This window comes from Polypterus senegalus, chromosome 12 (assembly GCF_016835505.1).
Source record: "Polypterus senegalus isolate Bchr_013 chromosome 12, ASM1683550v1, whole genome shotgun sequence".
Taxonomy (NCBI): domain Eukaryota; kingdom Metazoa; phylum Chordata; class Cladistia; order Polypteriformes; family Polypteridae; genus Polypterus; species Polypterus senegalus.
The window spans coordinates 59,162,334-59,185,172 of record NC_053165.1 but is presented as its reverse complement, the minus strand read 5'-3'; the positions used below and the strand labels follow the sequence as shown (position 1 = coordinate 59,185,172).

Below are 22,839 nucleotides of genomic sequence, written 5' to 3'. Positions count from 1 at the left end.
CCATTTCACAACTATTGACACTTTTGTGATTCTAGGAATACTTTGCCCTGATCTATGCCTCGCCACAATTTTATCACAGAGGTCTACAGAGAGTTTCTTGGACTTTATTGCTTGTGTTTTTTCCTGACATGCAGTGTGAATTTTGGGACTTTCAATACACAACTACACATGTGCCTTAACGTCTGATCGATTTAGTTTGCCTCAGGTGGACTCTAATCAAGTTCTAGACACATCTGATTGTGAATTAAAGAAAAGAGGAGGCACTTGACCACAATTTGTAGTGCCACAGCAAAGGGTCTCGATACTTAAATAAATGAGGGATTTCATTTTTTGATTTTTAATACATTTGCAAATGTTTCTGAAAGCACATATACTGTATATATATGATTACACTGTTTTCATGTATGTACTTTTAATGGTGATTTTACAATGTACAAGGAGACCCTGGCTGGGTGATCTGGTCAGGCCAGTTTACTGTGTTGCTACAGTGGCTGTCAACAGTGGATGAAGAATGAGTTAAACACAAAATTATATATTCAGCTAAACAGAGAGAGAGAGAGGTTGGGAGCATGTGCTGATAGCACATTGTCACACCCACCACCTTTGGGTCCAGAGTCATTAGGAAAATATACATATTATTAATATGACTTTAATCAACATTTGCCCAGGTCCATTTGGGGCATTTCAGAATGTACTATGGTACAGGTTGGTGAACATGATTGAAGGAAAAAGAGGAAAAGTCTGATGTGGAGACTTTTAAAAGTGATACCAAAAAATCCAGTTCAATCAAATTCCTATCCAATGCCAAGAAGGGTATTTTGGTCAATATAGCAGCAGTACCAGGCTTAGTGTACAACCTTGCCAGCAGTCCTAAAACAGGGTCTCCTTTACCAAAATTATAGATTCACGTCTGAGGTAAATGATGAAGCCAATGAAGATTGTTCAGGAGTATAGGAGCCATATAGCTAAAGTCTGTATTTTCTGTTATAGTTTTGCCTATGAAATGAATTTTAAAAAGGCCTTCATTTTGTGATTGCTGTGTAGTAGCTGAAATATAATCTTCAAAAAGTTCTTTAACATAAGGAGATGGTGGCTTAATGTTAAACATTAAGTCAAAACTCAAAAGACGTAACAATTTAACTTAAACAGTAATACTGCCTAGTTCTTGTTTAAATCCTCTCCGCATTATTCTGAATAAACTGATAAATAGTAATTAAATTCAGATCATTATTTAATACATTCTTTTATATTATGACAGTAGAGACTGTTGTTGGTCAGACAAACAAGTACTCTGTATACACCACAAAATGACTACTACTAGATTTGAATATCATGATAAAAAAGCATGCACTGACGTATTCAATTCTGCTTCATACACGTGAACGTATAGATTTTCCAGTATCCCACATTTAAAAAAAATGTGTTAGATGTGTAATAAAGTCCCACATTCTCAAGGACAAGTAGTATTCACTCATGGGTAGCATGCTAGCATCGTGGTTAGCATTGCTGCTTTATAGCTCCAGTGTCCTGTTTGAAATCTAACCCAAACACTGTACCTGTAAAGTTTGCCATTTCCTCCTGTGTCTTTGTGAGGATTTCTCTGGCTACTCTGTCAGATTTCAAAGATGTGTGTGATCAGTTGATTTGTGATGCTGCAGTAAACCAAGTAAGTGAGAGTGTGTGCGTGACTGCTCCAAAGCAGAAGTGTGTCCTGTCGAGACTTTGTTCCTGATGCTGCTGGGATATGCCCCAGCCTGGGTGATTTTGAACTGGATTATAATAATGAATGAAAGGATGTTTTTATTAATTTACTTGTTTATTTCTCTAAAGCATCTAATTAATTACATTCTAGGAGGTTTATTACATGTTTTATTAATAAATGGAGCCGAGTGCCTACATATACAATTGCTGTTATGATTCTGAATAAAATTTCCAAATAGAAAATATTTAGAACATAAATACATTTTGTTCCAGCATGGAATTTTAAGGAAACAGTAATTAAAAAACAAACAGAATAGGAATAAAGTTCTGCATAACTTGTAATATCTGAATTACTGTAACAACTACCATTTGTTAGAATGTAATAGTCCTTTATTGAAAGATGTGTTCTTATGTTTTAATATCACTGATAAAAAAGAAGACAAACAATAGTACATTTTATTCATCACCCTTTGTTTTAGTTACTGAATCAATAACTGAACTGCATTCCATATGATATATTTACAATTTTAAATGGTTTTCAGGTGTTTATTTATTTATTTTTTACATTTTTTCTTTTGAAAACTGGTAGGTGTATATGCTTTTTTAAAAAGTAGCTCATTGAATTGGGTGTCTGTTAATTTGTGTGAACAAGGCACAAGAAAATGTTTTTTATACTTAGCACTAAATTAATGTACAAAGTATCAATGCTAGAACAATTATACAAAAACTCCTTTATGTTTTTAAATACCTGCTGGTGGAAATTATGACAAAATTTGCACACTGTCATTATTGAATTGCAATGCATGTCAGACAAATTATTTTAAGAAAAGATGCAGAGACTTTCTCGCATGTCTTCAAGTATAATATTACATGTGATTTACATATGCCAGCCACTAATGTTAATGTCATTTGTACAAGCTGTGTAAAATTATAGCTAAGCAGAAGATGATTATAATGTGTGTCTTCCAACATGGTAAAAAGTGGAGGGATTTTCATGGTCTGACCATTGTATGGCATGCTGTTCTAATGTTGCTCTAATTTGCCAGGTGTATGATTCAGTGAGAACTACCACAGACTCTCAATGCACAGACCCAAAATTATTTTGAATTAGGATTTCTCCTGTGGTGGGTGCATATTCTTCTTATGGTGTCGGGGGCAAAGAGATTATCCCTCAGAGATTTTCAATGTCTTATCTAAATGCTTTCTGTTTTGAACACACGCGTAATCTGACAGCGGTTGTTTAAATAACTGCAGTGTTCATCAGGTTATGGGCCAATCAAAACATGGGCACCCTCCCAAAGTGTTGGGGCGAGTCCGTTAGTACTGGATGGCACACTCAGGATTATGCGCTCATTGTGCGTGCGACGAATGCCTGCCAGCTATTCAAATGTTGCCACTCTGTCCATTCCTTGCTTTCCTTAGTCCTTATAATCAGCCAGCCTTGTTTTGCATTGGAGGATGGATTTGAAAAGAAGAAGACTCCCCAACACACACACGCTCATACACTGTAGCTCTGCCCCTTCCTCTAAAAGTTGGACTGCAAGCGCATTCTGAAAGTTAAATACGCGTAGACGGTGGCTGAGCGACTGACACACAGAGGGAGGCGGACGACGATGCCTTATAGTGAGTCCTAGACTACTGCAGGAGCAAACTCGGGCGCTACTGACAGATTCCACTCAGCCATATTGAAGTCAAAGAACTCAGAAACCACGCGGAGAGGCTCACAAAGTGGGAAAATGGTATCTGCGTCTTTGGAAATCCTCGGGATGGTGCTGTCTATCCTCGGCTGGCTCCTGGAGATGCTAGCCTGCGGTCTACCCATGTGGAAGGTGAACGCGTACCTGAGCGCCAACATCGTGGTCAGTCAGAGCTTGCAGCAGGGTCTCTGGATGTCGTGCGTGGTTCAAAGCACAGGGCAGATGCAATGCAAGACGTATGACTCTGTGTTGGGACTACAGCGGGACCTCCAGGTGGCGCGGGCGATGACGGTGCTGTCCTCTGTGCTAGGTGCTTTGGGGTTACTAGTTACTGTTGCCGGAGCGCAGTGCACCAAATGCGTTCCAGACGAAAGCAACAAAGCGAGGATCGTGAACGCAGGAGGTGCTATCTTCATCATCTCAGGTCTCTTGGTGTTGGTACCCGTCTGCTGGATGGCTAATTCTATCATCGCTGAGTTCAATGACCCTTTGGTCTCTGACCATCAGAAAGAGGAGATGGGGGCGTCCATCTATATTGGCTGGGCGGCCAGCGCTTTGCTAGTCGCTGGCGGTTGCGTCCTTTGCTGTTCATGCCCAAACAGACAAGCTCGCTTTTCGGCCAAGTATGCGGCCCCGAAGAGAACTGTACAGAACGGCGACTACGACAAAAAAAACTACGTGTGACCGGTTTGTCAACAGTAGTGGAGGCGCGGTGGTGAAGACCCTTTAAGAGCAGAGTGATGATGAGCGTGACCCTTTGAAACGATTACAAGCAAGTCGCGGATCCAACTTCTCAACTTGTAGAATGCATTTCTTTTGTTTGGCTATTTATCTTAGAAAAGAAGAGTGAGAGAGAAAAAGAACATGCGTTTTTGGAAATTCTGTGCCCTTTCCCGATCACGGAACTGTTCCATAAAGTGTCAATCCGCTTTCTCAGAGTACGTCTTTTAAATAAGCCGAGAGACTTCACATTGGCTGTATCGCACAAATCATAGTAGAAGGGCTCTTCATTCATTCATAAACCCCTCACAAGTGGCAATAAGAAATTTCAAACCGAATAGTGGAACGTTGAGGCAAATGTGCATAACTTTAGCAAATAGCACAGTTACGTTTGGGCGCAAAACAACACCCAACGGATAACACTTCATGTTGTTTTATTGGAATTGAACAAACCCCTGCGGACATTCAGCCTTCAGTGAAAGCAAATCACTCCCTGAAAAGAGTTGAGGAAGAGACAAATCGGCTACCTGAAGACGGCACTGACGAACTTGTAACCATGTATCGGATGTCTAATGAATTGTAAATTGAAATCGGGGCAGAGTAGTCTACGAGACTGAGAATGTCGAACTGAAAAATTAAACACCATCAATTGTATATCATTGTGCAAAAATATAGCCTATACCTTATACTTTTATACGCATAGTGTATAATGTAGAATATGTGCGCAATATTAGATATTGTGTGTCGTGTAAGTATATATAGGAAGTGACATACATTGTATCTGTTATGTCATTGCGTTTCACTTCTTTGCTTATATACTTTCACGCAGAAAATGACTGATGATTTATTTTTTACTGATTTTTTTGTGCGTTTCCCAAGATGGATGCTGTATTTTTGTAGTTGTTTTCACAACGATACATTTTTTAGCTTGGTGCATCAGGCTGGAGGATGGCATTGTTTTCTTGCACAGTGCGCTGTGTTACACTTAGGACGCTAAGGTGGGGTTTACAGGAGTTTTAATCTCATGGACAGAATGAATTAGTTCTGATACAGAAAATAAATCGAATTGAATTTAAAATGAAATAGAAAATTAAATAAATAAAATTATAAAATACAAAAGTGGAAGATTTAAGAAATGGCCTTACATACAATGGGAGTGCCAGCAGCGTTATTGAACCATCGATAAGGTTGTTTGTTTGAACTTGAGCTTTAACATATAGCTCTAAGTATGTGTGATTTATACGTGTACACTGGCCTCAGTCAGTATTTTTATTTAAATTCTTAGAGCAATACTTATCAAAACTCCACAAAAACTAAGTACTCTTATATAGTGCCTTTTAACAGTAAACATCTTTATATGCTCACTAATGTTATCTTCATCTCCACATTTCTACAATGTGGGCAATAGCAGGTTAAGCCATTCAGTCACACAGGAAGACTGAACAACAGTTGTGTGGTTTGCTGTCCAACACTTTATCAGGTAGGCCACACTAACTATTAAACAGCAGCGGCATACTCTTGTAAAAGGATTAACAAAAAATGGGACATCATCAGGCTGTTAATTTTACTGTGGGATTTCTGTGTGCATTTTATTAAATATTTCCCCTCATTTATATGTCTGTCACAGCATATATTTTGTAGATAAGCATTTTAATAGGCTTTCAATGAATGTTATTTTTTTATGTGCATAGAAAAAAAAGTTGCTGCCTTTGGTGCCATATTAAATTTGTTTATAAATACACTTTATGAGCGTTCTGTCAATGAATGTCAGATTTAGGGAGAAGACAATAAGTATGTACATATGTATGTGTATGTATTTGTGAGAAAGAGTGTGAGTTGGATTGATATGTCTATAGTTTAGGCTTCTTTGTCTGGAACTGATTTGTCCAGAAGCAGAAAGACACGTCCTTCATAATAAGACTGACTTAAATAATTATAATTTTGTTTTCCATCGGCCAGTAATTTATACATTATTGATTTAATTTAGAAATACCATACAATTTCTGCATATGTGTATTTGCATTTCACAACAATCTTTATAAGCTAAAGTTATATACATAAATTTGTGTATAAGCTCAAGTGGACAGAATCCAAGATGTTAGACCCAGAAAAGCCATATACAATCACTATAATATATTCTTTAAATTATTGTATAATGAACTTGTGTTTCTGTTATATTCACTTAACCATGCACTATGTCATAAGTTAATGGATGCAGAGTTTTCTACAAATAGGTATATCAATAAGGAGTGACTGCTGAAACACATTGCAAACATTATGAGCGTTGAGAAGCAAAAGACTGCAAGACCATGCAAATAATATGTATACAGTATATTATATGCATAGTTATATACATCCATTGCAGGAATCTCAGACCTACCGTGGAATCATTGACCATAAATATGTGCATATTGGTATCTAAATATTGAATAATGTTTTATTTTAATTTTCTAATGTGTTCAAATCCTGCATCCTGTTTTCTCCAGCTAGAGTATACCCAATCCCTTCATGTCTGGGCTGTTTGCCTTTGACATCCACAAAGATGCACACTTTAGGTAAAATGATAACTTAAACAGGGCTTGTGAGAGGGCATTGCAATGGACTGACTCCCTGTCCACCACTGTGTTCTGAGTTGTGCCCAGTAATGCTAGGATGGGCCGCAGCTCTCCTGAACTGGATTAAACAGGGTTGAGAGTGTTTTGTTAATATCTGAACCTTTCAGTGCCATATGAGCAGTATAAAAATAAATTGGATTTCACAGATGTGCTGTACACATTTTAATCAAGTAAGAGTGGGTGTGCCATTGTCTTTGTTGTTGTTTTCATAATTTAAATTAACTGCTGTCTAAATATGATAGCACAAAAGAATTTATAATTTTATATATATATATATATATCCTCTTTAATAAAACCCCTGTGTGCGTCCATTGTCCGTGTGTGTCTTTTGGTGAAGTGCGCATGCGCGGGCCGCGCCGCACATCACACCGTGCCCCGTCCATGCGCTCGGCACCGTGGACTCACACACACTGGAAGCTGGGCACACAGTGAATTGCCTAGCCGCGGCAATGCATGATAAGCAAATAAAGGACATCATTGCTGGGGAGAGTGCTGATTCGGTAGTCACGACCGCGCACATAAAATCCGTTGATGGGGAGACGCCATACATACAATAATCAGCTCCACGCCACCACAGATTAAAATACTTGCTGGGGGAACTGCACAGTATTTGCTAGGGAGACGCCACATGCACTATTATCAGCTGCACACCACACATTACATCAGTTGCTGGGGACACTGTGCTGATTGCCCACTATTGTGACAGAAAATTTAAGTCATATTACGGATATCAAAGCCAGCATTATTGTCAGAGAAAATTACAGGAATTTTACGGAAATACAAACCAGTATTACTAAGAGAGAAAATTAAAGGCACACAGTACAGTGACGCATATTACAGCCACATACAAGCCAGTATTACTGTAAGAGAAAATATTACGGACGTATCTACTAACAACATGCCACCCAAAACAAAAACGACATGTCAAGGAGGACAAAAGACACAAACAATCAAATCCTATATAAAGCAAAATCTCCTAGAAGAACAGTCAGCTCAATAAGTAAACATCAACAAAAGAAAGGATGAAAGACAAAGAAAAATAGGAGCAAATGGATCGATAGAAGAAAAAGAAAATGAGCGTCAGAAAAATGCTAAATGAGAAAGATTCAGAAGAGCAAACCTTAGAAAAAGTTGTCATTTACTTGCCAGAACCTGTATTCAGCCACGGTCAGTTACATGTTGCATTATCAAGAGTTAGAAGTTTTCCAGATGTTGTTGTCAAGGTTGTAGATGGTCCTGAACAAAGCAAACTGCTGCCAAACTCAGATTATTTACAAGAAATGCTGTCTATAATGAAATTTTATAGAAACATTTCATGAGGTAAAAAAATAGAAATTTTTTCCTAAATATCTTCTTCAGATATTGTGTATTACAGATTGTTACAAAGTTTTACACTAAGGCAATATTAATTATACTTACTGTATTGTCATATACGTTTCTATTTTATTTTTATTATTATTTTACTTTAGGCTTCTTGCAAAAAATATTTTTGACAAAAAAATGAAGACAACAAACAGAATGAGGTCAAGGTCCCTTGCCATTTAATATAGACTGTTCCTAATAATGTTTATGCACTACTGTTCTAGCGTCCGTTATTGTAACGGGCTTAATGTCTAGTATATATATATATATATATATATATATATATATATATATATATATATATATATATATATATACAGTGCATCCAGAAAGTATTCACAGCGCATTACTTGTGCTTTCTCAATTTTTTTATTTTTAATAAATTAGCAAATACCTCAAGTAAACTTTTTTCACGTTGTCATTATGGGGTGTTATGTGTAGAATTCTGAGGAAAAAAATTATTTTAATCCATTTTGGAATAAGGCTGTAACATAACAAAATGTGGAGAAAGTGATGCGCTGTGAATACTTTCCGGATGCACTGTATATATATATTTATCCCACATGAAATTCAGCACTGTGTGAAAAACCTACAATGATTATTTTCATCTACACTTACTGAGTATAAACTGCACCTTTATTTTGGCTACAAAAATCCCAAAGTGCTTTAAAAATGCATGTTATTAGGCTCAGTCAAAGTCCACCTTCGGCCCTGTATCATTGAAGCTTCCAGTCCATCTCTTTCAAAGACTGGCATCCATAAAAGTCAGCTTTTGTACTATAGTAAGTAGGACACTTGACTGATGCACAAAGGTTTCAGTACACCAAGATTTACAGTCCAGCCTTTGATTAAAAACTGAAGAAGCAGCCCTTGTGAAGTACTGGGAAGCATCAGCCCACAACAGTGATATAGTTCTGCTAGGGTGTAACTGCTGGAACCAAGGTGCAGGGTTTCATCTGAGATGATGAACTTCATAATGAACACAACTTTTTGACATCTACTTTTTACAGAGCTTTAGTGAGAATCATCATAAGACTCTTAACAAGCCAAGTAGCATCCCCATTCCAGCCACTTTTGGGCAGTAGCTCAAAGACATTTTAGCACCCATATTTGGCAAGTTATTGTCGTCGAAAGGAATTTGCATACACATACACATGATTTTGCTGCAGGGGAGAAGGAGATGGGGTTAAGAAAGGGTGGTGAAGGAAAGCAGGAGAAGCTGTGCTGATAAGGAAAACATCACAAGAATGAGTCCCTGTGGGAGGAGGGCAGGGGGTTACCATGCTTAACAAACGCTGAATCAGGGATGGTGCATCACGGAAGTCTCCCACCCAAGCAGTCACGTTCACACCAGGAAGTTTCCAGAGTCTATTTCCTTTTCCTTTTCAAACCTTTTTTTCAGACATTTTAATGTGACTGCATGTCTGCAAGAATAACAATACCTTAGAAGGGAATTTATAGGGAAGAAAGGAAAGCAGGGGTAGGGGTGGTTTTATTTTGAACTTGGAATCACTGCAGTGATCCTTTTGTTTAAAATACCGTTTGCTGCCACTTTGGTTGAATTCAGGTGAAAGATGTTTTATTTTTGTTCAAACTGTCTTTCAAAAGGTAGTAACCTAGCAGAAAGTTTTGTGATGCAAATGTAAGAGGCTTTGCTAACCCTCCTTAAGGAAGGAAATATTTTTACGGGCCCTCATCACACCATCCAAACACAGAGCAATTTGCCCGTCCTGTCTGCTTTGACTCACCACACTCTTTCCTGACAGGCCATTACATTTCCTCTAGTCCAATTCTCCGTGGGGATGAGTCAGAAAAATTAGACACCTCATTTCCAACAATCCTTACTAGGTTCATAATAATGAATGGATTTTTAGACAGAAGAACTCCCCTTCCCAGGGTCTTTGGTGAGGCGTCGAGTAGCATGCCATGCATCCACATCACTGAAAAATCCTCGTCATGGCAACGGAGAAGGGCTTTCAACTGTTTGAGTGCCTCCTTCTTAGACTGTAATGTTTAAGCTTTCCCTTCCCGTTTTTTTCAGGATAATATAACCTTTCTCTTTATTCTGTGAAAAACAACCTTTTTTTCCTTATCTCTGCCACAAAAAATCCTCAGCTGAACTCGATCGTTTTACTTGTTATGATTAAACTATAGCATACTAATTTAAATCAGAAGTCATGTAATAAAAGGCTGTGGGTGTATTTAATGGAGTGTAAAATAATAGCACTCTCTCAAAACTGAAGCACTGGGCAACACATCTAATTGGGAGTGTTGGGGGCTTCAGTATGACATAACGCTCTGACAGCTAAACTGCTGCCTGGATCAGAATGGCTAAATGGCAGTTTACCCTGTTTGCTAAGAAAGTGAACCTTACACCACATGTTTTGAATTGTGTCCATTAACTTGTTTTTGCTCCAGTTGTTAAACATATACATAAAACATGCTGTTTTGGAAATAATTTATTCTTTAAAGTCTACACACTATCTACTCAGATGGGGCAAACAGGTAATCTTTACTGTCCTGTGGTCAAAAAGACACAAACAGAAGGACATGAAGTCTGAACAGCAAAGTATGTACAGTCATCTTAACAGGAGCTTTTGAAGAAGCATTAAACAATAGAGACTTGTGGAGAGAAAAGGAAAAAATGAAAAGGTATTAGCAATGGTAGCGCTGCTGCCTCGCAGTAAGGAGACCTGGGTTCGCTTCCCTGGTCCTCCCTGTGTGGAGTTTGCATGTTCTCCCCGTGTCTGCGTGGGTTTCCTCCCACAATCCAAAGAAATGCAGGTTAAGTGCATTGGCGATCCTAAATTGCCCCTAGTGTGTGCTTGGTGTGTGGGTGTGTGTGCGCGTGCCCTGCGGTGGGCTGGCGCCCTGCCCGGGATTTGTTCCTTGCGCCCTGTGCTGGCTGGGATTGGCTCCAGCAGACCCCCGTGACCCTGTGTTAGGATATAGCGGGTTGGAAAATGACTGACTGACTGACTGAAATAGTATCATATAAATTTTACTTATCTCCTACCATTTGATGAACTTATTTTACTGTATAGAATGGTAATGCTAAAATGTCTAAATATGCATAGTTTCATTTTAAAGTGCCTTTTTTCAAAAGATCCTTACCAGGACAATCCTATCTTCCCGTCATAATCTTCTACATTTATTATTTTGATTAGTATGTGAACAGAGCCTAAGAACATTAAAAGTTTGACAAATGAGAGGGGGTCTTTCAGTCTATCAGGACTGTTTAGTTTGATTGTCTACATATAGTACCATTTAAAAGTTGCTAAGAGTTCTGCATCAACCACATGACTCTGCTCTTTATTCCACATTCCCATGTCCCTTGACACGAATAAGTGCTTCTTGACTTTAATCTTTCATTAACTTGCCCTCATTGATGTACTATTTAATCAAAAAAATCAACATTATCATTGCCTTTGTTTACTGTGAATGTTTGAATTTAGTTGACATATAGCTTAGTTTGCTTTAGACTAACATTGCATTTAGTCTCATGATGCACTTGGTTGTTGTTCTCTAGTCAGCTTCAAGAGATGTTACATCTTCTTAAGCAGGACTGCACACTGTTTTCCAGATGTGCTCTCAGTGGTTTTAATATTCAAATTGCTTATGATATTCAGTGCTACAACCATATACTGTAGCTCTCTTAAAAAAAAATCTTGCCCAGCCACCATTTTGTAAGTTAAAATTTTTGCAGTAAAACTGTAGGTCAAAACAGCAAAAATATGTGAAAGGAAAGAACCAACACAATCCAAGAAACTGTCTATTCAAAGTTATTAGTGGAATTGTAATGTGACTCTTTATGAGAAGAGATGCTGTCACCATGCAGTAAATCAAATATTCTTTCAAAGGGAAATCAGCAGACATTAAGGATGTGAATGTAAGTAGATTGCTTTTTGAAGCAGATCACCTATGCTGCTAATTGGTCCTGTGGCTCTAGGAATAGGAAGTAAGGAATCTCCAAAAACGCAGATTCTACTTCCCCTATCAGCATTTATGTTCATATACAGCTGATATTACAAGAACAGTTTTTATGCATTTGTATAGGATTTTTAGTTGGCTTTATTTTTTTTTCAAACAATCAATCAATCTGAGCATTATGTGCCTTGGTGCATGGAATCTATCTATATATAATGCAAAATTGACTGATTGATTCACTCACTCATCAACCAAAAACACTATTTTTCGTTTAGCTAAAAAGCTGAAATTTGACAGGATGGTACATCGAGGGAACAAGCCATCTGCCAAGTAAGGATATTTTTATTAATCAGTGTTAAGGAAAAAAAGTACAAAAGAAAAATAATATACTCCAAAATCTCAAAATGTGTCAATAAATTTTAATTAGATTTGGTGATGTTGTAGAAAAAAGAAAATTATCCAACAAGTGTTTTTTTTATTTGTTGATATTTGTCATTAATAATGCACTAGCGAGTGGGATATTCTAATGCACAGTCTCAACTGTTTGTCAACAGCACTGGCAGTAATCGCACAAAGAAATAATTTTATCTGCAACCTTGGGAATTATAATCTCCGCATTGGCATTTGCTCATCAGCCAGTGCCCTGCTCCAGACGATTTCATCTTCACTCACTGGAATTTAAATAAGAGCATCGATAAATGCTGAGTATGCTGCTTTTTTCCCTTAGTCACTTTGGGATAACATTTTCATTGTCTTTGTCAACAATTGTGGCTTTGGGGCCCAGTTTTATCTTTAAGTTCCTTGATGACCCCAAGACAGCATTTGAAGAGGGAGGGGTTCCCCCTTTGTGAATCCAGCCCAATTAGAAGACCAAAGGGAAATGAGGACAGTCAGAAATGAGGAAAAATATTGTGCAGTGCAATTGATGGCTTCATCAAACTGGGGGTGTGTTACTTGTGAGACAAACTGATTACCCTGCATGCTTTTTTAATCCATGCATAGCCTTGCATTATTGAAAAAGTCAGCAATGCTGTCTACCTGCATATCACCATTAAGTTCGTAATACCAATCAACTAACAGCATAATTTTTTTTTGAAGTTAAAAAAAGAGGAAATAAAATTTAAAAAATAAAACTTCAAAAATTAACCAATGGCGCCAAGCCAAAGTTGAATAGATTGAAACATAATGTTTTCCTTTAGCTGAAGGAGATTCTGTTTTTTCAAATTTGATAAGAGAATAGGACTTTGCTTTTGAGTGAATACAAGTAATTAGTAACTTTTTTTTTTGTTAGTATGCAGTGGGTTTGAATAAATGTCTACCAAAGCAGTACTAATGTTAATCTTTGATGCTAATGAAAAGTTGAGATTTTACCATTTTTAACCTCTGAATGAATAAAGTTTAAATCACTTTTGTATCATTACTGAATACTCTAATTTGGTTATGTCCTTTAATATGGAGTTCTACTTTGTATATCAACATCACTGACAGTTGTATGTAGCATGTTCAACAGTAAGCTACTTAAGTGAACTAATATTATTAGCCCCTGGTAAAGAAAAAATACAGATATATTAAACAGAAAAGTACTTAGTTACATAGTACTTCTGATACATTTGACTACTTAATCACACTTTAATTGAGGCCCACTGATTTGAGTTTTACAGGTGAAGCTGGGTAACACAGCTAGCGTTCAGTAAGAACAAGAATCAGTTATGTTCATAAAGTCCTGCAATGAAGGCCCTGTTGTAACATGCTGAACCAAAGGTTTATGGTTCAGAGGTCTGTGGATAATAGTTTTTACCTCAGGAGGGCTTTGTTCACAAGTAAAATTGTGTCTTTTAATGAAATTCCTTTCTCAATTAAGTCTTTTGCGCCTAAAGTTATAACAACCTTCTAAAAACCACTTAATGCATTTTGGAATGCTGCTGCAGCACTGGGTGCAAGATAGGAAGCTACCCTGGATGGGACTAGCACTTTGAGCTACATTTTTTTTTGTATGAAAATGTGCTATATAAATAAATGTTGTTGTTGTTGTTGTTGTAATTAATCCAGTACTGTATTAGCTTCTTAAGGGATGTGGGAGGAAGCCCTATACAACCTTATGGGGACGCTGCAAACTCCACATAGGGAACAACTAGCTGCAAGATTCAAACCCAGACTGCTGGATACATGAGACAGCAGCACTAACAACTGCACCATTATGCCTAAACTAGCAGGTATTCACAAGTTCCATCCATCCATTATCCAACCCGCTATATCCTAACACAGGGTCACAGGGGTCTGCTGGAGCCAATCCCAGCCAACACAGGGTGCAAGGCAGGAACAAATCCCCGGGCAGGGTGCCAGCCCACTGCAGGACAGACAGACACACCAAGCATAAACTAGAGACAACCTAGGATTGCCAATGAACCTAACCTGCATGTTTTTGGACTGTGGGAGGAAACCAATGCAGACACGAGGAGAACATGCAAACTCCACGCAGGGAGGACCCGGGAAGCGACCTCTGCTCCACCGTGCTGCCCCTCTTCACAAGTTTCCTTTGTGTAAACTGATTTGTATTCTGTCACTTCAGTACTCGTGCTAATATACCTATTGTATTATTTCACTGTTATTGGGGTTGTTACTCACTATGCGGCCATTGTCTGACATGTGACATCCATAGTAGCAGCTAATATGACATAGTATGCTAGTGCTTCTTAGCTTAACTAAGTCATTGAGAAACAAGTGGCCTGATTAAGTAAGCAGCTCAATAAAGGAACATATTGCTAGTTAGCCTGGAATGAAATCCAGGAGACACCTCAGACACTGAGGAACTTACTTGATATCCATATTATAACCCACTTAGTAAGTTTAATATAGCTGGGTGCAAATCTGGATAAGATGATAATCGTTTGCAAGGTATGCTCACCTACCTTTTAATGGTTTTACGGCAATAGCAGGTTAACTTGGCCAAATAAAGGAAGGAAAAGGAAATCTGAGATTCTAACCATATTGATAGATAGATAGATAGATAGATAGATAGATAGATAGATAGATAGATAGATAGATAGATAGATAGATAGATAGATAGATAAAGTTTCCAAATACTATAAAAGTGTCAGGAACACCCAAAAAAAGTATGAAATATCTACAAGTAATACATCTAGTTTTACAGTTTTGAAGCAGTACAAAAACACGACTCTTTTCCTCTGTTTAACTGTTTTCAGATTAGTATCCATACTACCATACATATCCAGTATTAAGACACATGCCCGATGTATCAATTTGAAGAGCAAATCTTACTATGTCAGAACATATATACTTGTTAAAGAAATTATATTGTGTACCAAAATACAGCTCCAATAGTTGCAAGATTCAAAATCATCTTTACAAAAAAAATCCTGAAATATAGAAAGTGGAATGTGGTGTCATTAGAAAGCTGAAACACCCTCTCATTTAGTAGGTAATAGTCTGTCTGTCAAATCAGAATGTTCAAGAAAGCTGGGTGTGTGTGTGTTGGGGATTTAGATGTTGCTAATTCTTTAAGGGAAAAAAAAACATTGCTGCATGGTATAGGGGTATGCAACATGGCAAAACATTATACTTCAATTACAGGAATGAGTAAATGAAAGATTCTATGCTGCTTTTTAAAATTTTGCATTATTGTTTAGTCCTGCCAGTAGCTTCAAAAACAATGGGGTTAAGTTTAAAGGGCTAAAGCACTGGTAAAGTGAAAAAGATAAAGTTTGTTGTAGTTTCCTAAAAACAAATTTATCTTTCATACTGAGGCTTAATTAAAGCATTGATTAATGTAGTGTAATTTAAACCACAACCGTCTTATGCAGGTAAGAAAATTCAAACTTCTGTTGTAGTTAAATGTGCAATTTGGCTCGTACAAAAAAATATTTCACTAACTGTCCTTGCTGCTCTCTGACTTGAAATTAGTGGCGCCTAAAATATTTCATTTTTTTTTAACCTGCTGACTCTTTCTGGACAAGAATTTTATTTCGCCTGTCTCTGGTTTGGCTTAGGTCAAGTCTCTACCATGCAAAAGCTAGATGATGCATGAAATACAATTATGTCCGAAGGCTGGAAAAAAACAATCATTTCAGTAACTGCAGACAAACCATCCAAGATTCCTGCGTGCATTATCACAACATTCCCCTTTGTTTTGACATACTTCAGCAGCAGATTTTTTTAATAAAAACATAATAAAAATAATCCTAGGAGACCCTGACCTGGTATGAGTAGTTTTGTCTTGTCTTCATTCATATAATTCCCAGGAAATCCACCTGAAGTCTGCTAGCTTTCTTCTGTGAGGGGGTAAAGGGGTTTGCAGTTCATGTCTATGATGTGTTCCTCTAAAATATGATGATAAATATAAAACATACCCCAACAAAAGCCAGATCAGACTGTTTTTGCTATGCCTTCCAGTCTTTAGGCATGTGAACAAAGTCTCCCACCTTGGGTTCTAAAAACATTTCATTAAAAGTCCTGCATAAAAAAACACAACAAAGGAAACAAGTATGCCTCCCCTAGTTTATGACCACTATGTTTAAAACTTTACAATTAATTAATAAAGCTTGACACTTTTGAAAGACTGTCTTACATGTAATTAAAAGCAAAAATGAGATTACCTCCCAGCAACATTGTAAATCAGATGTCACATAAAACATGTGATAGTCTGGCTGATCAGTCCTGTATCTCAAAGTTAAAAACTCTAAGATTGTTTAACTGAAATAATCAGACAAATGATTTCCAGAAGATGGTGGCTGTGGGGATATGGAAGTGCAGGTCAGCTAGATTCATGAAGCCTCAAGCTTTGATGCTCAACTCTAAGGTCAACTAAGAATGATGTGGATGTATTAAAATGCAAAGAGCAGAATGTCTGTTTGATATGCATTCTCACGCCACAAAACTGTGCAGGATTGTTGGCCTGCTGTACAGGTATATGTGCATGTTAACTTCTTTAAGTGTTGGTTAAGGGGAAACCTGCCATTGTTTCCACAAAATCTATTCCTCAAGTACCAGAAAGAGAGCTGGATGCTCAGTGCTTCAGCATTTGAAAATCACAGACACAGAACACATAAAATGGTAGTGTAGAAAAAATCATCACCGAGGGACAGTATGCAATATTAACTGATGTGATTAATGTGCTCTTCTCAGCAACATAATTATTGTTGTGAAAGATACTGTGTGTATTGAAGAAACATCTACTGTTGGCATTTTAGATGGCTGGCATTTAGACAATGCTGCTGGCTTTTTAGACATCTGTTGGCATCACAAATATTAGAAAACGAAGAAAAAACATTGGACTCACCAATATTGTGCTTATTAAATATCTGTTTTTTTTAGCTGATTGGATGGTAGCATGTGCATATTTTAAAAATAATTGCAAGTTTATCTACTATATAATAAAACAGTAAAGGCAGTGTCTGTAGTACTTCTGAACTATTTGATTGGTCAGTTTGGCTTTGGAGAGGCATTAAAAGAGCAAGTGACAGTGTGAGAGACGCACGAGTATAAGTAAAAGTGTATGAGGCATGGCACCTTTGTAAAAGCAAACAGGAGGTGAGAAAGGAACCTTGAAAAATAATGACATAGTGTGAGAAGTAGGCTTTACAGACACATGCTCATGATAGGGAGCACCGGTTAAGACACATTCACATACACAAATGTAGAGTCAAGGTGCTGAAGGTACACATAGGTCAAGGCATAGCAAATATTTTTTTTTAATTATTCCTCTCTTTGACAGGTACCATGGCTAGTAATATAATATACTGTATATTTGGACATGAATGGAGTATGGAATATGAATAAGAATGGAACATTTGATTGATTAGTTATGGCACAGCCAGGTAAATGAAAGAAAGACACTGGGTGAACAAGGGTTTGACATCAGGTATAGCATGCACAGTTAAATGAATATGACCATTGTGCACACCAGCGGGTGCACCATTTCCCCTAACCCAGCACAACAAATGCAAAGCACAAGTCCAGCATAACACATGGTTTTATTTTACCATGGGAAACGGTTCCCAGGTCTCCCATCTGCACAGTACCATATAAAAGCACAGTCTACAGCTCAATATCAGCACACAGTACTTCATCTTCTATCCTTTCTGTCCTTCTACCTCCACTCCTCCTCTGGCAAGCTTTGTCCCTCTTCCTTCTGACTCTGGCTCCTCGAGAAAAGTGAGGTGGTCCTTTTTATGCTGCACATGGGAGTACTTCAGGTGGCTCATCGGAATTATCTGGAAGTACTCCCTGGTGTGGTGGAAAGCAAATGTAGGGCTCTACAGCTTCCCTGGTGGCTCCCACGGAACTCCGCAGGGCTGTGCCAAACTCCAGCTCACATGGAGCTATGTGGGGATCCAAGGTGCCTCCCCCATCCAGGGGGGCTGCCATCTAGCACTCTGGGGGAGGCAGTGCCCTGTGTAGATCAGCTCCCCTGGTCCTTCCATTATGACGGCCTCCCAGCTGGGAAAAGTTTCTAGCCTTCCGTTACAGCATATAAGAATAAATCAGACAACATGAACATTGAATAAACAAGTAAATGTATGAATAAGAGAACATGAACTAACAAAGGCAATCAAATGCTAATAAATACATGAAAACATAACTCAGTGAACAGGGAAAGACTATGTATATATTGATCATTCTGTATGTGGATTAAGCCTCAAATGTCAGCACATATATTGTACATATTTAAACATCATCCATCATAGATGAATAAATGAACAAGTGCATGTTTGGACAGTAGTTCACATATTTGCCAATGGGTAACATGTTTTTTCTCAAAAATATACATCCTAAATCAAACAAACAAAATAGTAAAAGTTGCATTCAGTAGTGCTGTTTCAAAGAAATTACAAAAAAATTGCAAGCAATGGTTGTTATTGTAAATGTATCAATTTTCTAAACTTCTTTTCTCTGTTATAAGACCACAGGGAAGCAGATTTAATCATGGCAAGACTGGATGCAAAATGAAAAATGAATCAGAATAGGATGCATGTCTGCTGGGCTAATTAACAGTTGTTGGTTAACTCAGCCAGCATGTTATTGTTATGTGGAAAGAAACCCATATGGACAGGCTATGAGCACATAAACACCACACATACCATACAGTGACTGGGGCAGGGAACTGATCCCAGGAGCTGTGAAGCCATACTGTTAATCATAGAAACTTTTGCTGCTCCCTTTGTTGCAAATAGTACATTTTACATTAATTTAATTCTCATCCATGTTTCTAAGTTCATTTGGTTGTATTTGCCTGATAACCACAAATTCAGTTGGTTCCATTTCTCCATGTGTATCACAGAAATCAAATGTATTATTTATTTACTGTTAATTGTTTTTTGATTTTATTTTTAATAAAATTTTACATTTCTTGACAAACATGTTTTAAAAAATCTCAAAATGTAACTGTACAACACATAACATGACCAGCGAATTGATTGTTCTAAAGGATTACTGCAATAATTGCTGTCACACATGGGAGTCTTGTGAATCTCTTATGGATACTTATCGGGGTACGGAGGAGGAGAAAGAGTGTTGCATAGTTACTGCCTTATTTTCCATTTCCGTACTTACAGTAGAAGAGAGTATCACCAAACAACAATGATGTCAACTCCAGCTCCATCTCTTCCAGGTGAAACCATATAAAAAGAAGACATAAACAAGAAGCCAGCATCATCTAATGTAAGAATAACTACATTGTCACCATTTGCCAAGATTACTTAAAACTGTTTTTTTTTTTTTTTTAAACCACCAAAGCTGCCAATGGCAAATAAACAGGGTTATTCCTACTTGGAAGACCATCTCTTTGATATTTCTTATCTTACCCTGTTTAGATAATAGCATTAACTGGCTTATGATTCATACTTAAGTCAGATATGCCAGAACTTCTTTGTCAATGGTAAGAAATTACTCCGAGCCTTGCACCTCTCCTTTTCACATCTTCATGTACAAAAATTGGCCATGGATTTCGGGCCTTGAAGCCTGGAAGCAATGTTTTACCAAGATCAGCTAAAACGGAAGTTCCCCTGCTCAAGTGGGCTTTTAATTTTTAACTGCAACTCTGAGGCTGTCATATTTGCTGAAGCCCTCCCCTAAGTGTATTTTTCCCAGAAAGTTAGCCAATAAAAGGTGTCATTTTGCTTGGCTCTTCCCAGAAAGTGTAAATGTAAGCTGTTGATTAAAGACATGAGAACTGACAATATAATGCATTATATGGACATAAAAACAGGCGACTTTCTTTACTTCGAGGTGTAATGATTTTAAATAAATAAATGAATAAATAAATAACCTGTTGTTTTACTGCTTATCCACCATAATTACATGCTCCACCTCAGTTATTGCGTAAATCATTTGAGTCTCCATATTTGTTTTGAGGAGGAGGAGTTAAAGGTCACAGAACAGTTCCTAGCTGAATCATTGGAAGAAGCGGCCATGACTGGTCTAAGAATAGTTTTGGTGCGGAAGAAAGCTCTTGGTGTTACAGGCCTGATGAACCATGGAGGAAAAGATAAGATAAGCAGGAAATGAAAAAATATTATTTAAATCCACATAGAGGATGGCTGACTTGCTTTATCCAAAAACTGCAATTTGAACCAGGAAATGAGACAGAAAAAGTTGTGTTCAGCATCTTCAAAAAATTAAACACAATTGGATTTCAAATAATATAATGCATTGAGCTTCAACGGAAAGTACTTGGAAAACAGTTAAATATATTTCTAATAATTTTCAGTTACTGCATCCCATCTACAAATATATTTTCTAAACTAAGAAATATATCTTTTGTCTTACATAAAGTGCCATCCTTCTGTAAGGATGTATCCCCTCATGTTGGTTAGATAAAGCCTCTATTGTGGGAAAGTCATTCTTTTCTATCATATTAAAGGCCTGCCATTACTGACTGTGAAATTCTTAAAACAACAGAGAGCATTAGCTCTTCATATCACTTGCGGGAGAAAATGCACATTAGGTTAAAGCAGCCAAGCATTCTTAAAAGCTATATACCATACAGGTTGCTGTCAGCTTTATTGATTCTGTATATTATATTAAATACTTATCTAGGCATTTTATAAAGCCTTTTGCCTGTATAGGATCTCCGCTTGTCTGACTGCACACCAATTAACTATGGAAAACATGGATACTTGCTGGTGTGTGCTATAGCCATTACTGACAAATGACAACTGTTATTAGTATTCATAATCATTGGGTTAGAAATTGAGGACCATGTTTTCTGGACCTAGGCGTATTATACTAATGATAAACTCTACAAGGTGTACACTCCTACAGAAGAAAACTAAAGCTAGTGCTAACTATGGGATCTATCTGTGCAAAAACAGTAACTTCAAAAGAACATTGGAAGTAAGGGAGCAGCTAAGAGAATGATCAAGATGGAAGATAAGTGGGGGGCATCTTACATGAAAAATGAAATAAATAAATACATACTGTACTTCTAATTGTAATTTCTCTGATGTTCTCCTTTTTGCCTGGAGCAGCTGGATGGAAAAATAAGAAAATACTGAATTATCCTAAGATGCCAAGAATTCTACTTTGTGGGGAAAAGTTTAAAAGTAAGTAAATCACTCTGATCAGAAAATATTCAGAAAAGCTACTGCTTATAGTATATATTGCACATATGTACTGTATTTGTGTTTACATAGAGTTCTTTATGTCAGGCTTCATCCTTTTAAGGGATAGTAAGGTGGCAATGGCAGAGGCCAAGGGTCACAGATTTTCTTGACTTAAAAAAGTGGAAGAAGCAAGCAAATACACAAATTATCTGCTATCCTTTACATCTTGTATCTTTTTCTATGTTTTATCAAACATATGTCTTCTGTGTTTTTTGGGCCTGGTGCACATATCATGGGGACCAAGTTAAAGGCTATACTGTGGAGCAATTTGATTGTGGCACTACCACCCACCCACTTTTCCCTTCCCATCACAGCCCAAAAAACTGGGACCTGAAAGCTGAACAGTGATCTTGCCTAGAAATATGCTTCCATTCTGGACTCTTATGCTTCCAATAGGATTAATTCCACTGTATTTAAGCTTGGTGTCAGTCTAAGTGTAACTGGGCAGGAAAGCCCCCAGGTGCTGCCCAAGTCTTGTGGTCTCCTTCCCCCTCATTTTCTTCTCTCATATGACTACAGCAATTAAATGAGGTTACGCTCAGTACCCAAGCCTGTTAACCACTCAATCTGAAACCAGACAGCTGGAGGACCTTTAAACCTCAACAATATTCAGAAACAATTAGGTGAATAGGAAATGATGAACAATGCTTGGCTGAATTTACTGTTCTTGTTGACATTTTTACCTACTTCTTACCAGCACAATCTGAGAAGCCTTTTGAATGTGCAGTGTATTATGAGAGGGTATAACAACTGCTCAACAGCTAAATAGTTAAAGAAGAGAACAGAGTCTTTCACTAGGCATTAGAGTGCCCCAACAAGTATGCATGTTTTACAATTACACGGAAAAGAAAAAATTAGAGATATATAAAATTAATCAGAGAAGCATCAATAAATATGTAAGAGCCCCATTCGGCCAAGCATTCTACAGTTGCTCTCCCAGGATACACTAGACTAACAGGATTACAGTTTTTTTTTTCCTGTGGTTGTGTTTACAACTATAGATCATGGCTTTCAGGATTTCACCCAACACAGAATTTCATCTTTTACACTCTAAAACTCCACCCCCAACCCTCTTGTCTGTTTATGAAAGTATTCCAGAGGTGCACCTGAATGCCATTCCAAGTGCATTGTTTGAATCACTTTAGATAAAGTGCTTTCTGTTATTTGAACTTCAATATTTATAATTAAAACAAAGTG

At 37.5% G+C, this 22,839-nt stretch overlaps 1 protein-coding gene and 1 long non-coding RNA gene across 2 annotated transcripts in view; both read left to right on the top strand.

The window, feature by feature from the left end:
• Window positions 1-21,582, top strand: part of LOC120540665 — a 64,139-nt gene extending 42,557 nt beyond the window's left edge. Inside the window, exons 4-5 of the long non-coding RNA XR_005635836.1 lie at window positions 19,594-19,699; window positions 21,508-21,582. This is a non-coding gene — a long non-coding RNA (uncharacterized LOC120540665). The remainder of the gene's footprint in view (window positions 1-19,593; window positions 19,700-21,507) is intronic.
• cldn5a (claudin 5a) lies at window positions 3,217-5,862 on the top strand. The gene has a single exon (XM_039771603.1). It carries the CDS (start codon window positions 3,438-3,440, stop codon window positions 4,080-4,082), a length of 645 nt encoding a protein of 214 aa, XP_039627537.1. The 5' UTR covers window positions 3,217-3,437; the 3' UTR covers window positions 4,083-5,862.
• Window positions 21,583-22,839: the final 1,257 nt, after the last annotated feature.